Source organism: Scyliorhinus canicula, chromosome 28 (genome assembly GCF_902713615.1).
Source record: "Scyliorhinus canicula chromosome 28, sScyCan1.1, whole genome shotgun sequence".
NCBI classification, from domain to species: Eukaryota; Metazoa; Chordata; class Chondrichthyes; order Carcharhiniformes; family Scyliorhinidae; genus Scyliorhinus; species Scyliorhinus canicula.
The window spans coordinates 1,755,492-1,770,810 of NC_052173.1; the positions used below are offsets into that span (position 1 = coordinate 1,755,492).

The 15,319-nt window shown below is 47.8% G+C and overlaps 1 protein-coding gene and 1 non-coding gene across 3 annotated transcripts in view; one reads left to right on the forward strand and one right to left on the reverse strand.

The window, feature by feature from the left end:
• Window positions 1-3,102: 3,102 nt before the first annotated feature.
• Window positions 3,103-3,184, reverse strand: trnas-cga. The gene has a single exon. It is a non-coding gene; the product is annotated as a tRNA-Ser (tRNA).
• A 116-nt stretch (window positions 3,185-3,300) lies between these two features.
• timeless (timeless circadian clock) overlaps window positions 3,301-15,319 on the forward strand; it is a 77,001-nt gene continuing 64,982 nt past the window's right edge. Inside the window, exons 1-4 of one of the 2 annotated variants that reach the window (XM_038786510.1) lie at window positions 3,301-3,344; window positions 5,233-5,364; window positions 8,686-8,839; window positions 12,979-13,093. In XM_038786510.1, the coding sequence (XP_038642438.1) occupies window positions 5,280-5,364; window positions 8,686-8,839; window positions 12,979-13,093 (354 nt within the window). In that variant the 5' untranslated portion in view covers window positions 3,301-3,344; window positions 5,233-5,279. Of the gene's footprint in view, window positions 3,731-5,232; window positions 5,365-8,685; window positions 8,840-12,978; window positions 13,094-15,319 lie in introns of both variants that reach the window. The other variant, XM_038786509.1, reaches the window with a different exon arrangement.

Here is a 15,319-nt window from a genome sequence, read left to right on the forward strand (position 1 = left end):
ACATTTTATTGCTTCTTGGCCTTTTGTCTCTGATCAAGCGTCAGATCGAGCCCAAGATGAGGTGCAATACCGTTTCTTGTCAGCTTGGATCTTGTGTGTCTCCCTTACGGCGACCATGAATTGAGTTCAAGTTGAATTGTTTTTTGGAGCAAGCAATAAGATGGATTAAGGGTTTGCCCTGTCCACTCTGCGCATTTGGCTTTGTAACTTTAAGGATGGGATAAAAAATTGTTTTAACTCGGAACTTTTTGGTTACTCCTTGAATTCTTCTAAACAATACCTAGGTCTCTCTTCACTTCGCTCCAGACTTCGAGGACACTTCTTCATTTTTCTAGTTTCCCTGAACAAGCTGCTCTTCAGATCTCTGCACTTGTTGTCTTAATCATTACTCCGTGGTATGGCTTTTCTTCTAGCAAAGCTGACAGAGATGTTCTCTCTAGCCTTCTAAAGCAAATGCTTCTAGCAGAGCAGCGCGAGTTGCCTTCTCTCTCACTACATATCTCCAACTGCAATTAAATTAGCTAAACTAAAACATAAAAGTTTCTCTTCCTTACAAGACCCCAGTTGCTAAGTAACCCCCCACATGCTTATGCGCTTTATTTATTCTTCACGCTGTAGCCCTCTCTAAGCGCAATAGAAACACTGTTGGAACTTAACCAATCCCCACACATACAAATACCCTTGTTCAGCAGGAATCTAACTACAGGTTTTACCTTTCCAGGCACAGAAACATGAAATCAAACCCACTTAAAACAATACCTTGTTTCTAACGCTTATCAATACAACAATTGTTTTCACAACAAACCGGAGGAAACCCACGCAGACACGGGGCGAACGTGCAGACTCCACACAGATTGTGACCCAAGCCGGGAATTGAACCTGGGACCCCGGTGCTGTGAAGCAACAGTGCTAGTCTCTGTGCTATCGTGCTTCCCCCGAAGGCAGTTTCCCAAGGCGGGCACCCGTGGTGTTGGGATCGATCCCTTTCTCATTGGAGACATCGGGCAAGTGTCTTTCAGTACTGGTCTCCACAAATGGGGAGTTTTGTCCACAAATGCACTCGATGGGCCGAATGGCGTCCTTCTGCACTGTTTGTTCTATGTAAATGCTTTTCATATTTGGGAGAGGGGTGACATCGTATTGTAAGCACAGGAACAGTTTCTCCCTCCGATTCTGTTTGGAGTATGATGTAAACACATTATCATAGAATTTACAGTGCAGAAGGAGGCCATTCAGCCCATCGTGTCTGCACCGGCTCTTGGAAAGAGCACCCTACACAAGGTCAACACCTCCACCCTATCCCCATAACCCAGTAACCCCACCCAACACTAAGGGCAATTTTGGACACTAAGGGCAATTTATCATGGCCAATCCACCTAACCTGCACATCTTTGGACTGTGGGAGGAAACCGGAGCACCCGGAGGAAACCCACGCACACACGGGGAGGACGTGCAGACTCCACACAGACAGTGACCCAAGTCGGGAATCGAACCTGGGACCCTGGAGCATTGAAGCAGTTGTGCTAGCCACAATGCTACCGTGCTGCCCATGAACACAATGCAGAACGATCTGGGAAATGAAAGTGAATAATTCATAAACAAACTAATAAAGCTTTGTCCATGGATAATGTTAGTCCATTTTGAACAGATTTGATGATTTGTAATGTCATGGGTAATAAGCTATTCAGAAGCTTCCATCGTTCAAGTTTATATTTAGTTGATATATTCGGGAGGTTTTACAAAGTGACCATTTAATGAGATTTAATGGTCCTGCACCTCTGTTTTCACCCCTTCCCCTCCCACCCAGACCCAGGATAGGGTCCCTCCTATCCTCACTTTCCACCCCACCAGCCTTTGCATTCAAAGAACCATCCTGCACCCGTTCCGTCAACTCCTTCACGATGCCACCACTACACATCTTCCCCTCACTCCTCCGGGCAGCTTTTTCCAGGAACTGCTCCCTCCAGGATACCTTGATCCACTCCTCCATTGCCCCCAACACCTCACCCCTTTGCCATGCAATTGTAGAAGGTGCAACGCCTGCCCCTTTCCTCCTCACCATCTAAGGGCGTAAACACTCTTTTCAGGTGAAGCAGCACATCATGTGCACCTCCTTCAATCCGGTCTATTGCAATCGCTGCTTCCAATGTGGTATATTCTACATAAGAGAGACTAAAAAGTAAAGTCGCCACAGTCTCAGGTGACCATAGGCTGTTTTCCCCTTTGAGAGAGAGCTGATGGTGATGATTTAACCCGAGGATCACCACAGCTCGGGCGAGGGGCAAGGTGGGGCCTTCATGATTAACCTCAGACGGTAGGGGAATTGAACGTGGGCTGTGGGCCTTGCTCTGCATCACAAACCAGCTGCCCAGCCAACTGAGCTACACCAGCCATTGGAGAGACTAAACGCAGACTGGGTGACTGCTTTGCAGAACACGTCTGGTCCGTCCGCAAGCAGGACCCAGACCTTCCTGCTGCTGCCATTTCAGCTTACCGCCCTGCTCTCACGTCCACATGTCCGTCCTTGTCCTGCTGCAATGTCCGAGTGAAGCCCAGCGCTAACTGGAGGAACAGCACCTCATCTTCCAATTAGGCACGTCACAGCCTTCCGGACCGAACATGGAGTTCAATAACTTCAGACTGTGAACTCTCTCCTCCACCTTCACCATTTCTTCCCCTTTCCTCGTTGCCCTTTGACACTCTGCTTACCTTTATTCTGCCGTTCACACATTCTAATCTCTTTATGTGCCGCTATCAGCTCCCTTCTTAGCCTTTTTGTCGATGACATCTTTGTCAATCTCTTCCCAGCCTGCATCTGTCCAGCTCCACCCGTTGCGGACAGGATAAATCTGACCCTATTTCCAGTTCTGTCCCTTTGACGAAGACTCATCGAAATGTCAGCTCCCTTCTCTCTCCACAGAGGCTGTCAGACCTGCTGAGATTGTCCAGTATGTAAATTAAATGAGATTTTTTTGTTTGTATTTTATTCCTGTAGCACATTTAACCTTGTGTGAGAAGTGAACCCTAATTAAAAGGTCCCGGGAGCAAAATGGGAATGTTATTTTAGGATAGATTGGACATTTTTATAAAAAATGTACACATCGTCACGAACAGGATTCGAACCTGTGCGGGGAGACCCCATTGGATTTCGAGTCCAACGCCTTAACCACTCGGCCACCGTGACTCATAACGAACCAGCCGAGAGCGGTTTGAATGTAAGGCTGGATCGGGCCCCGGTCTGGCGGGGAAGCTGCTGACCGGGGGGAGGAAAGGATCGCTGCCGCTCCAACTCGGATGGATTTTTAAAATCGCAAACACCCCCCACCCCACATCAGCGAACGGAGGTAAATGCGGAATATCCGCCGAAATGTGAACTTTGCTGAACGGCTCCCGCTTGGACTCTTTCAATCCACCGCGGGGGGGGAGACAAGTCGGGGATCCTCGGCATTAGTTTGCAGGCCGTGCTGGCAATCTAGCACGGCGTCGATAATGTGGAATCATCTGACTGCCATTGAGGAATGATGTTGGGTGCTGCTCTGTTCCCTAGTTTGGGTTTTGTTTCACCCCTAAACCTGGCCGATCCCCCCCCTCTCCTCCCAGTGGGCCGCTCCGGGATTTGGCGGGATTTTGCTGCAGCGCCGGTTGTCCACATTTCCCTCAGGAAAACGGCCTGAAATATTTCAACCGTTTGACTCGGAAACTTTCGGGAAAGTAGTTTGCGAAATATCAGGTGAGCTTCCTACCTCCTTTGGTCAAGTTTTGCCCAAATGAAACCCCTTCAACCAGAATGGCTCCAGCGTGCAGCCCGGCCTATCTCCACTTCCAACATAATCTTGCATTTTAATTGCAATTTATTCTCACTCGCTTTATCTTCAAGTGTTTCCCCCACCCCAAATTGAAGCAATGCCTCTCATTGCATTTTTACATATTTTAAGGTGTGCATCCATTTAAAAAAAACAAACATGAATTCTAATAATATAATAAAGTAGAAATTCAGCCTGTCTGCAAAGATGAGCTGACAGCAGGGTGAGTGAAGGCCTCACAAAGATGGTCCAAGGCAGCATCCAAACACCACTGGCACATGTTTAATGTTTCCCCCTTATTTCTAACATTGACCTGATGGATAATTAAAATCTGCTTCCACACATTTTGTTGCTGGTTCAACAGCCATTTATTTACAGGACCCTTAAAATGTAGGTCTCCCATTGCCCTGTTTTGTATTAGCGTGCTGTCAGTGACACTCTGTGTAGAAAATTGTATTCATTCATTCATTGGAAACTATACTTTTCCCCCCCATTTTACAGTCAGTGGCAAGGTACAAAGGGTCAGGTGTCCCTTTATCATTACGGTTTGCATTACCGTTACTCAACCTACACAACTCGAGGATGGCAAAGGATAAGAGAAGGACGAAGGAGCGTTTCCTGTTAAATTAGCTCTTCAAGACCTACTGGGTATAGCTCTAAATTGTCCTAGGTTCCCTAATCTGCAGCTTTAATTTTAGACAGTTCGAGTGTTAGAATTGGTCTCAGTATCAGGGGAAATTGGGTCGGTGATATATTGCCTATTGTTACTGTACTAATAAAAGTACCGGTGACAAGAATTATTTATTTATTTTTAAAATAAATTTAGAGTACCCAATTCATTTTTTCCCCAATTAAGGGGGAATTTAACGAGTCCAATCCACCTAGCCTGCACATCTTTGGGTTATGAATGAAATGAAAATCGCTTATTGTCACGAGTAGGCTTCAATGAAGTTACTGTGAAAAGCCCCCAGTCGCCACATTCCAGCGCCTGTTCGGGGAGGCTGGTACGGGAATTGAACCCGTGCTGCTGGCCTGCCATGGTCTGCTTTAAAAGCCAGCTGTTCAGCTATTTAGCCCAGTGTGCGAAACCCACGCAAACACGGGGAGAATGTGCAAACTCCACGGACAGTGACTCAGAGCCGGGATCAAACCTGGGACCTCGGCACCGTGAGGCAGCAGTGCTAACCACTGCGCCAGCATGCTGCCCGATGAGAATTGTTTTACTCGTTGGAAGAGAGTGGGAGACACTGAGGCAAGAGTCATCATAGGTGGTTCTTGTGATTACCCCCCCCAAAAATAATTCTTGAGCAGTGTTCCTTTAGGCAGGTCTCCTGCATTGTAACAGTACTATGAATTTTCTGCACTGACCCTCATATAGCTGGTTGAATTTCACCCGTTTCTCTCTCCGTTTTGCTCTTTGCTGTTCCAGGTTGCTTCAGCCCTCTGCCTCTGCTGCTTTAAGGAGTGCACCTGAAAATGATGAACTGTGAATTATTAGCAACGTGCAGTGCCCTGGGGTATCTGGAAGGTGACAACTATCACAAAGAGCCTGATTGCTTAGGTAAGTCACTTCAGACCCAAACTTTCCGTCATGATTTAAATGTTGTGCTCTTTACATCCTGAAGCTTAATTCTTCAAATTGTTGTAAAGCGGTAATCATCATGGGAAGGTTTAGATGACAACAAAGCCCACATTGACAAAGCACCAGTTATAATTATAATTGCCTGAACTTTGCCTGTTTGCTGTGTTAATTATGCAGATAAGTGTTATTCCTTTTACTTGCCACGTTGACTCTCAAAGTGATTTTTTTTTTGCCAGACAGGAATAAACGATTGTTGCCGTTCAACCATGAACTCTTTGAATGTTTGCCATTGCCTATCCACCGTCATCCCTTTAAGTAACCTTTCCTAATCCATTATAGCCAATTCGCGCCTCATACCATCGTAGCTTCCTTTATTATGATTCAGGACCTTAGTCTCCGAATCAACTACTTCACTCTACATCGTGATGGAGAATTCTATCATATTATGGTCGCTCATCCCCAAGGAGTGTTGCACGACTAGGTTGCCAATTATTCCCTTCTCATTATACAATACCCAGTCGAGGATGGCCTGTTCTCTTGTGGGGTCCTCCAAAGTGTCCTCAACGGCCACTCCAGCTCCGAAACCTGGACTTCTAGGAGCTGCAGCTGGAAACACGTCCTGCACGCATGCTGGCCCTGGGCTCTAGAAATGTTCCCAGCTTCCCACATAAGGCAGAAAGAGCACACCAAAGCTTTGAGCTATCCTTCCATGGCTTACCCCTTTAAATTAATTGAAACCTTTTGGAAAATACTTAATGTCAAATAATATCAGTACTCTAGGGTCCTTCCCTGCTCCTTGTTGTTACAGAATTTTGTTGTTCTTTGGCAATCACCCGCTAACGACTATGATTGTTCACTAAGAAACTAGGTAGTTGCCTGGTGTGGGACATCTTTTAACATGGGTATGCTGCAGCACATCAGCAGACACATGGTCTTTCACAGAGGGTAGGTCCAGTTCAGTGGCAGGGGAACCTCAGCGACTGGGGATCTCCCTACTGCTTCAGCCTTCATCTGCCATCACAGCACCTGATCCGCTGTTGAGGACTTGTTTTGGTTCACGCTTTGCCTGGTTCCTCCCCTCCGACCTTACCGTCATGCGTGACCCTGTCAGTAGCTTAAGATTCCTGATGGCATTGCTCTTGAGATCAACGGAACGTTCAAGCCTCTCCACCACGACAAGGTGGCAATCCAAGGAAAGGAATGTTACAGGATATAGCCCTTACAAACGATGAACCACAAAATAAGACCTCAAAATTATTAGTGATGAAAGAAGTAAATACTTACCCGACCATACTTGCCCAATTAGCTGCTTCTACTTAGAATCATCATAGAATCGCTACAGTGCAGAAGGAGGCCACTCAGCCCATCGAGTCTGCACCGACCCTCGGAAAGAGCGCCCCACCAAGGTCCACTCTCCGCCCTATCCCAGTAGCCCCACCTAACCGTTGGACACTAACGGGCAATTTAGCATTGACAATCCATCTAACCTGCACATCTTTGGACTGTGGGAGGAAACCGGAGCACCCGGAGGAAACTCACGCAGACACGGGGAGAACGTGCAGAATCTACACAGATAATGACTCGAGGTCAGAATCAAACCCGGGTCATTTATGCTGTGAGGCAGCAGTGCTAACCACTGTGCCACTAACAACTGTGCCACCACTATGTCACTTGAATCCTGGCGCCAGTTCAGGAAATCCAAATTAGCTCTCTGCTCTCAGTCTCGTAGTAATAATAATAATTATTATTCTGGGCTTTATTAACAGGGGCAGAGAGTACAAGAACAAGGAGGTTATGCTGAATTTATACAAGACACTAGTCAGACCTCAGCTTGAATATTGTGCACAGTCCTGGGCGCTACACTATAGGAAGGATGTGAGCACACTGGAGTGAGTGCAGAAATTGTTTACAAGGATGCTTCCAGGGATGAGAAACTTCAGTCATGAGGATAGATCGGAGAGGATGGGACTGTTCTGAGGAGAAGGCTAAGAGAAGGTTTGATAGAGGTGTTCAAAATCACAAAGGGGCTGGACAGAGTAGATCGGGAACAACTGTTCCTGCTCGTAAAAGGATCAAGAATGAGAGGGCACAGATTTAAAGAGATTTGCAAAAGAAGCAAATGTGATATGAGAAAATCTTTTTCACCCAGTGAGTGGCTGGGGTCTGGAATGTGCTGCCTGGAAGTGTTCAATCGAGGCATTTGAGAGGACATAAAATGATTGTTTCTATTCAAACAACATGCAGGGGTACGGGGGAAAGGCAGGAGAATGGCACTCGGTCATATGCTCATTTGGAGAGTCTGTGCAGACAATATGGGCAAATGGCCTCCTCTTGCGCCGTAACCATTCTGTGAAGTGTTGTTACTAGAAAATAAAATAGAATTTACAACACAGAAATAGACCATTCAATTCCTCTGCTCCTTGCCGGTATTTCTGTTCCACACAAGCTACCTCCCACACCACCTTCATCCCAATCCCTTCACCATATCCTTTAATTCATTTCTCCCTCTTTATCCAACTTCCCCTTAAATGTATCCATACTATTTGCCTCGACTATCCCTGTGGTTGCGAGTTCTACATTCTCACCACTCTGGACAAAGACGTTTCTCCCGCATTCCCCCGGTTGGATTTATTAATGACTACCTTGTATTTATGGCCCTTCGATTTGGTCTCCCCACAAGTGAAAACATCTTCTCTACCCTGCCAGGCCGTTTCATAAGCTTATAAACCTCTCTGAGATCACCCCGTTAATGTACGTCAATGTACAACTTGATTCTTGTCCCAATGATGGCCGGACTCGACCATCCTAATACTTCAAAATGTACAGCACTTTGTCTCATTGACGAGCATCTGAACATGCTTCCTGCTGTGAATTAGTTCAAGAAAGCCGTGCGTTTTACGCAGACAAATTCAACAATCATTCTGTTCTAGCAATGTTCCATGAACAAGAACATGTTTGCAAGAGTAGTGTTGGGCAGATTCAATCCTCCATTCGGCCCATCGTGCCAGTGCCAACTCTTTGAAAGAGCTATCCAATTAGTCCCACTGCTCTTTCCCCATGGCCATGCAAATCTTTCTGAATCTAAGAATTCTTTCTGGAAAATGCACATGTGGCTATTGGACAGGAACAGTGTTGGGTTTGGTTGTATGGTAGCATAGCCAGTCAGCACTTACTTTTGGCTCATACTTGAGTGCAACCAGTGCCCCAACCAGAGCCTTCAGGAAAAGAGTGGAGAAAATTAAAAGTGACGTTTGTTTTCAAAAGTAAATGTTGTGACTGGAATTATTTTTTGTTTTTCAGAGAGCATCAAGGACCTAATCAGGTACCTGAGACATGAAGATGAGACTAGAGACATTCGGCAGCAGCTAGGAACTGCACAGATTCTACAGAATGACTTGCTACCCATTATCGCACAGTACCCCGAGGAGAAGATGCTCTATGAAGCAGTTATCAGGTATGAATCAAATTTAAATGACTTTTGCTGCATGGAGCATTTTTGCAGAACAAATCACCTATTTCAGATAAACTGATTCACTGCTGTAGTTTGAGACATCATTTAAATGGGGGCATAGCCTCAAAATAAGGGGAAGTAGATTTAGAACTGAGTTTAGGAGGAACTTCTTCACCGAAAGGGTTGTGAATCTATGGAATTCCTTGCCCAGTGAAGCAGTTGAGGCTCCTTCATTACATGTTTTTAAGGTAAAGATAGATAGTTTTTTGAAGAATAAAGGGATTAAGGGTTATGGTGTTCGGGCCGGAAAGTGGAGCTGAGTCCACAAAAGATCAGCCATGATCTCATTGAATGGCGGAGCAGGCTCGAGGGGCCAGATGGCCTACTCCTGCTCCTAGTTCTTATGTTCTTATGTTCTTATGTAAATGCAAAGACTGTCTCTGCATTTAAATGGTGTCTCAAACTACAGCAGTTTATCTGAAATAGGTGATTTGTTCTGTTGTAATCAAATAGATATGGAGTTAATTAAATATCCATTTGGCTCTTCCAAAGGGAGGTTTTCTTTGAGGGGCTTTTAAAAAAAATATTTTTATTCTCCTTTTTCACATTTTCTCTCAAATTTACACCCACCAACAATAAACAGTAATCAGCAACAAATATGTCAATCCCCATAACAATAACAACGATCCCATTCTCCCACCAACCCCCAAACATGAGCCCGCATGTTTACATGAACAAATGACAAAAAGGAATTAGGGATCACCCACAGTCACCCTTAATACACACAGCCCCCCCCAAACTAATGTTCGATGTTATCCAGTTCTTGAAAGTGTATAATGGATCGTGCCCATGACTTGTAGAACCCCTCCGTCCTTCCCCTCAGTTCAAACTTAACCTTCTCAAGAGTCAAGAATTCCAACAGGTCCCCCCGCCATGTCAGGGCACAGGGTGGAGAGGCCGCTCTCCATCCCCAACAGGATCCGCCTTCGGACGATCAACGAGGCGAAGGCTACGATATCTTCCTCCGCCCCGGTTTCCAGCCCTGGCTGGTCCGACACCCCGAATATGGCCTCCCGGGGACCCGGGTCTAGTTTCACTTGCACCACCGTGGAAATTCCCCGAAAAACCTCCTTCCAGCCCCCAGCGCAACGCTCACACACATCTTCCACTCCTTCAAAGAAGCGGCTCATCCTCGCCCTCGTGAGGTGTGTATACCCCCTTCAGCTGTAACAGCCCCAACCTCGCACACGAGGTGGAGGCATTTACTCTCCGGAGCACCTCACACCAGAACGCCTCCTCCATATTCACTCCCAACTCTTCCTCCCACTTCGCTTTGATCCCTTCCAGTGATGCCTTATCCTCTTCCAAAATAGCTCCGTACACCACTGACACTACCCCCGTCTCCAGTCCCCCTGTCGTCAGCACCTCCTCCAGCAATGTGGAGGCCGGCTCCTCCGGGAAGCTCTGTATCTCCTTTCTGGCAAAGTCTCGAACCTGCATGTATCTAAACATTTCCCCCTGCTCCAGCCCATACTTCGCTTCCAGCTCCTTGAATCCTGCAAACTGACCCCTAAGAAACAAATCTTTTAGCGTCTTAATCCCCATCTCCCCCCATTTATGAAAATTTCCATCCCACCTCCCTGGCTCAAATCTGTAGTTCCCCCAAATCGGCATTTCCCTTGACCCTGCCCCCATCCCGAAGTGTTGGCGAAACTGCTGTTTGAGGGGCTTTTAGTGGTGAATGGAGCTTAAGAAATCCACAGGGAAAAAAAAAGTTGCTTAAAGTAGAAGGAAACTTATGTTCAAGGGCAGCACGGTAGCACAGTTGGTTAGCACTGCTGCCTCACGACGCCGAGGTCCCAGGTTCAATCCCGGCTCTGGGTCACTGTCCGTGTGGAGTTTGCACATTCTCCCTGTGTTTGCGTGGGTCTCACCCCCACAACCCAAAGATGTGCAGGGTAGGTGGATGGGCCACGCTCAATTAACCCTTAATTGGTTAGAAAAAAGAATTGGGTATTCTGAATTTATTTTTTTAAAGTAGAAGGAAACTAAAGGAGAAAGGGAAATGGGGTGGGAGCTGCGGCATGTAAGGTTTTCTGGGCTGAGGGAACTAATAGTTTCATACCTACCCTCAAGGGGAGGTGTTTAAATCCGAGCCTGTGAACAATCCGCGAATGTGGCAGTGGGGTCAAGATTGGATTGTAATCAGAAATAGGCAATAGTCAAAGATTCACAGTGTGTATGAACTGTATATCTACCGGTATCCACTGGTAGCACAGTGGTTAACACTGCTGCCTCACAGCGCCAGGGATCCAGGTTCGGTTCCAGCCTCGGGCGACTGACTGTGGAGTTTCTACATTCTTCCCGTGTGTGCGTGGGTTTCCTCCGGGTGCTCCGGTTTCCTTCCACAGTCCAAAGATGTGCAGGTTAGGTGGATTGACTGTGCTAAATAGCCCCTCGGTGGGGTTATGGGGATAGGGTGGGAGATTAGGCGTAGTTAGGGTGATCTTTCAGAAGGTTTGGTGCAGACTCGATGGGCAAAATGGCCTACTTCTGCAATGTAGGGATACTATGATTGAGGGGGTTGCATGTAAAGCCTTTGAGAATTTATGTTCTATTCTTGGCTGTTCCTTTCAAGGTTACATTTTTGTCCTTTTTGAAATTGGGATTGTTTGCTGTGCAGTTATTATGCTTTTTGCTTGGGATTCTGGGAAATCAGAGAAGCTTCTCGAAAAGCAGTGGCGAGAGGCAAAAGGGCCAACGGCGGGCCTGTTAAAACAAGCTTATTGAACTCTTCTGCCCAGATTTTCATCCTGGTGTCGGGGGTGCAGGCTCGGGATTTCCCAGCTCTGAGGTGGCCTCTCACAGATGGGGTCTTTGGTCAAGGTGGGGGAGCTGAAACAGGAGTCTGGGTGGGCAACCCCGGAATGAATCTGCAGACACTGGGCTGAAGGCAGGCTGGTCACAAGGCTACCTCTGCCTCAGAACTGTTTTTAAATAAATAAAACATAATAATACAAAATCCCTTCACCCCCCCCAACACTACTTACAACCAATCCATGCCAACCTATAAAGACCCATGCCCCCCACATACCCTCCATAGCCCCCACATCCCTATACCAAATTGGTGCCCCTTTATGCATCTCCCATGGCCCCTCACACTCTGATGCCAAATTAAAGCTCCTCTATCCACCCCCATGCCCCATGTTAACTTTGTGTCAACCCATAGAACATAGAACAGTACAGCACAGAACAGGCCCTTCGGCCCTCGATGTTGTGCCGAACAATGATCACCCTACTCAAACCCACGTATCCACCCGTAACCCAACAACCCCCCCCTTAACCTTACTTTTTAAGGACACTACGGGCAATTTAGCATGGCCAATCCACCTAACCCGCACATCTTTGGACTGTGGGAGGAAACCGGAGCACCCGGAGGAAACCCACGCACACACGGGGAGGACGTGCAGACTCCACACAGACAGTGACCCAGCCGGGAACCGAACCTGGGACCCTGGAGCTGTGAACCATGTTCACCCTTTGACCGTACCCTCTCCATGCCAGCTCAGCTGGTATCCTTGGACACTTCTTTGATAGGTTGGGCACGTCCTGGATAGCTTTGACAGGTTTGATAGCTGGAGAGCACCTTAACATCTCCTGTTTTTCCCCAGTGGACACAGCTGGTGATTCATGTGGCCAGCTGCCTCCACGAATCACGCATACGTGAAGCCTGGCCCGACTCTAGTCCCACCCTGACGAAGATGTGAAATGCTGGGTTCGGGACTTAGACATTTTGACCATTTCTGGGATTTTTGCGACAACGGAGAGGCTCTCTGTTGTCATGAAAATCTGGGCCTTTATCTAAACCTTTACTAAGATGACTGCCAGACGTATTTGAAGGTCTAGGATTCCCTCTGGTGGCCAGAGCTTAGAGGTGTAGCGCCAGGACTATCACATAAGCAGGAAGATCCTACTGAAAATGTAGGTGTCAGATGTGGATACAATGAATATTAAAAGTCTCCAACACTATTGACAGAGGAGTTTTGAATTGAGAGCTAACAGAATACATCAATCGGAATAATTGTTTCTCATTTGTAATACTGTGTAATGCCTGGTGTTTTCCTCTCATGATTCGTTTCTAGATTGTTGGTAAATCTAACACAGCCAGCACTTCTGTGTTTTGGGAAGGTTCCTGACAATCCTACCTTCAGTCACCATTTTATGCAAGTGGTTACCTATCTGCAGGGGTACAAAGAGGCAAGTACATAAAGAATGGAGTTTATGTCTGAATATGCGACTAGTGAACTGCTTAATTTTCAGCCAAATTTAATAGAATTTTTTTTTTTGAGTTTTTTTATTTAACACAAATTTATAACAGTTACAGAGAGAAAAATGGCCCTGTGCAAAGAGCCTTAACATAGTGAAAACGAACAGTGGGAAAGAATAAACATGTTAATAAGGCACTTCCCCTGCCAGCTCTGTTTGCCCATGCCACACGTGTTCAACTAAACTAACGTGGCCCTAAACCCCCCTCCCCCCCGAGGCCTGACCTACCAGGTCAGCCCTGTGCTTGGCCCTAGCCTGCCCCGCCCCATCTCCAACTCTCCCTGGTGCCCCCTGACCTACGCTGACCCCTGCCCTTGGCGCCTGCCTGTCTCCCGTCCGAGCGCTCGGGCCCTCTCCCCACACACCAGGGACCCATTAACCTAATTGTATCCCAGCATGCCCTTTCAAGTCCCGTAACCAGCCCCTAGCCCATCCCCCTATCAGAGGCCCCGATCTCCCGCCAAAAGGTACCAAGTGCAGGGCCCCCTTTGCAGGCCGCCACCCCCCCCCCCCTCTTGTTGCAATCCCCCCAAAACACCCTAAACAGTGCGCCCTCCAGCCCCCACTCTCTGTCCAGGCTGAAAACAATCATGGGTAAAACATTACAGTACAGGATAGTTTAACAAACCGCCGCCACACAAAAGCTCGTAGAGCCCAAAGTCCTTTAGTTCAAGTCCAGCTTCTTTTAATAAAAGTCCACACCTAATCAGAGCAATTTTGGGTTAACAGACCGCCGCCACTGTACAGCACTGAAAGAACCAAGTGCCCATTAGTTCAAGTCCAGTTTCTTATCTTTAATAAAGGTCCAAACCTGTTCTGGTGTTTCAAAGTAGTAGTGGAGTTCCTCAAACTTTGCAGGATACAGCATTCCAAACTTCACCTTTTTGTAGAGGGCTGCCTTTACCTTGATGAATCCTGCATGCCTCTTGGCCAGCTCCGTTCCCAAGTCCTGGTAAATGCGCACCTCGCAGTTCTCCCACCTGCTGCTCCTCTCCGCCCTGGCCCATCGCAGCACACGTTCCCTGTCAGCAAGCCGGTGAAAGCGGACCACCAAGGCCCTCGGTCGGTCGCCCGTCTTGGGCTTCCTTGCGGGGGCTCTATGTGCCCCATCCAACTCCACGGGTTGAGGGAAGGCCTCCGGTCCCATCAGCGCCTCAAGCATACCCGTCACGTATGCGCCCACATCCGACCCCTCGCAGCCCTCGGGGAGGCCAATGATCCTTAAATTCTGCCTCCTGGCTCTTTTCTCCAGCTCTTCAAGCTGCTCCTGCATCCTCCTCTGACGGGCGTTCAGCTCCTCCACCTCGTGCTCCAGCTCCATTACCGTGCCCGCCTGGCTGGAGAGCTTCGCCTCGACCTCCCCGAGCGCCTCCCCTTGGACTGCCTGTGTCTCAGCCATTCGGTCCATCACCGCTCTCATCGGGTCCAGCGTGTCCCTCCCCAGCTCGGCGAAGCAGTTCTTGAAGAACTCCATCGGCTCCTCCCTTGGCCAGTGAGCCTCTGCTCCCCGGTCCCCGCCGTCCGCCATGCTTGGCCGTCCGGTCTGGAGTTCCCGCTTCGATCCTTGCCGCTCCACTCGACCACTTCTAGTCCAGCTGCCCATACCCCGGAAAGGAAGCCTCTTCCCTATCGTCTCCTCCACCGATTCAGGCTGCCAGGTCCCAAAAAAGTCCGTTAAAAAAGGTCCGTTTGCCCATCGCGGGCGGGAGCGATCCGATCTGCGACCTGTCTCCTTGAGGGCGCCACCGGAAGTCAATAGAATATTTTAAATCTTATTCCCGGGAATAGGAAACAAATCATTTTCATTTTTCGAAGTATCCAAAGGTGCATGGCTGTAGTAATGGAATAAAACTGCCTTTACTGTAGCCCAGAGACCTGGGACTGTCTAAACTCATTTCATTTAGGATGTTAATGAAAGGCAGACCATCAATCGGGCCGTGGGTTGACTGTGATGCCCTACGTGGTTGAATAACCTGCCAGCACTCAGTGCATAGACTATATACTTGCACAATACTGCAGCACCCATCAACCTTCCTGTCTCGAAGGGTGGGGAGAGCCTGGGAGGGGGTTAAAACGTAATTTGAGGTGACATGGTGGGATAGCTGTAGTGTGAGGTACCAAAGTGGGGGAGGCAGATTTGTGTCGACCAAGCACAGT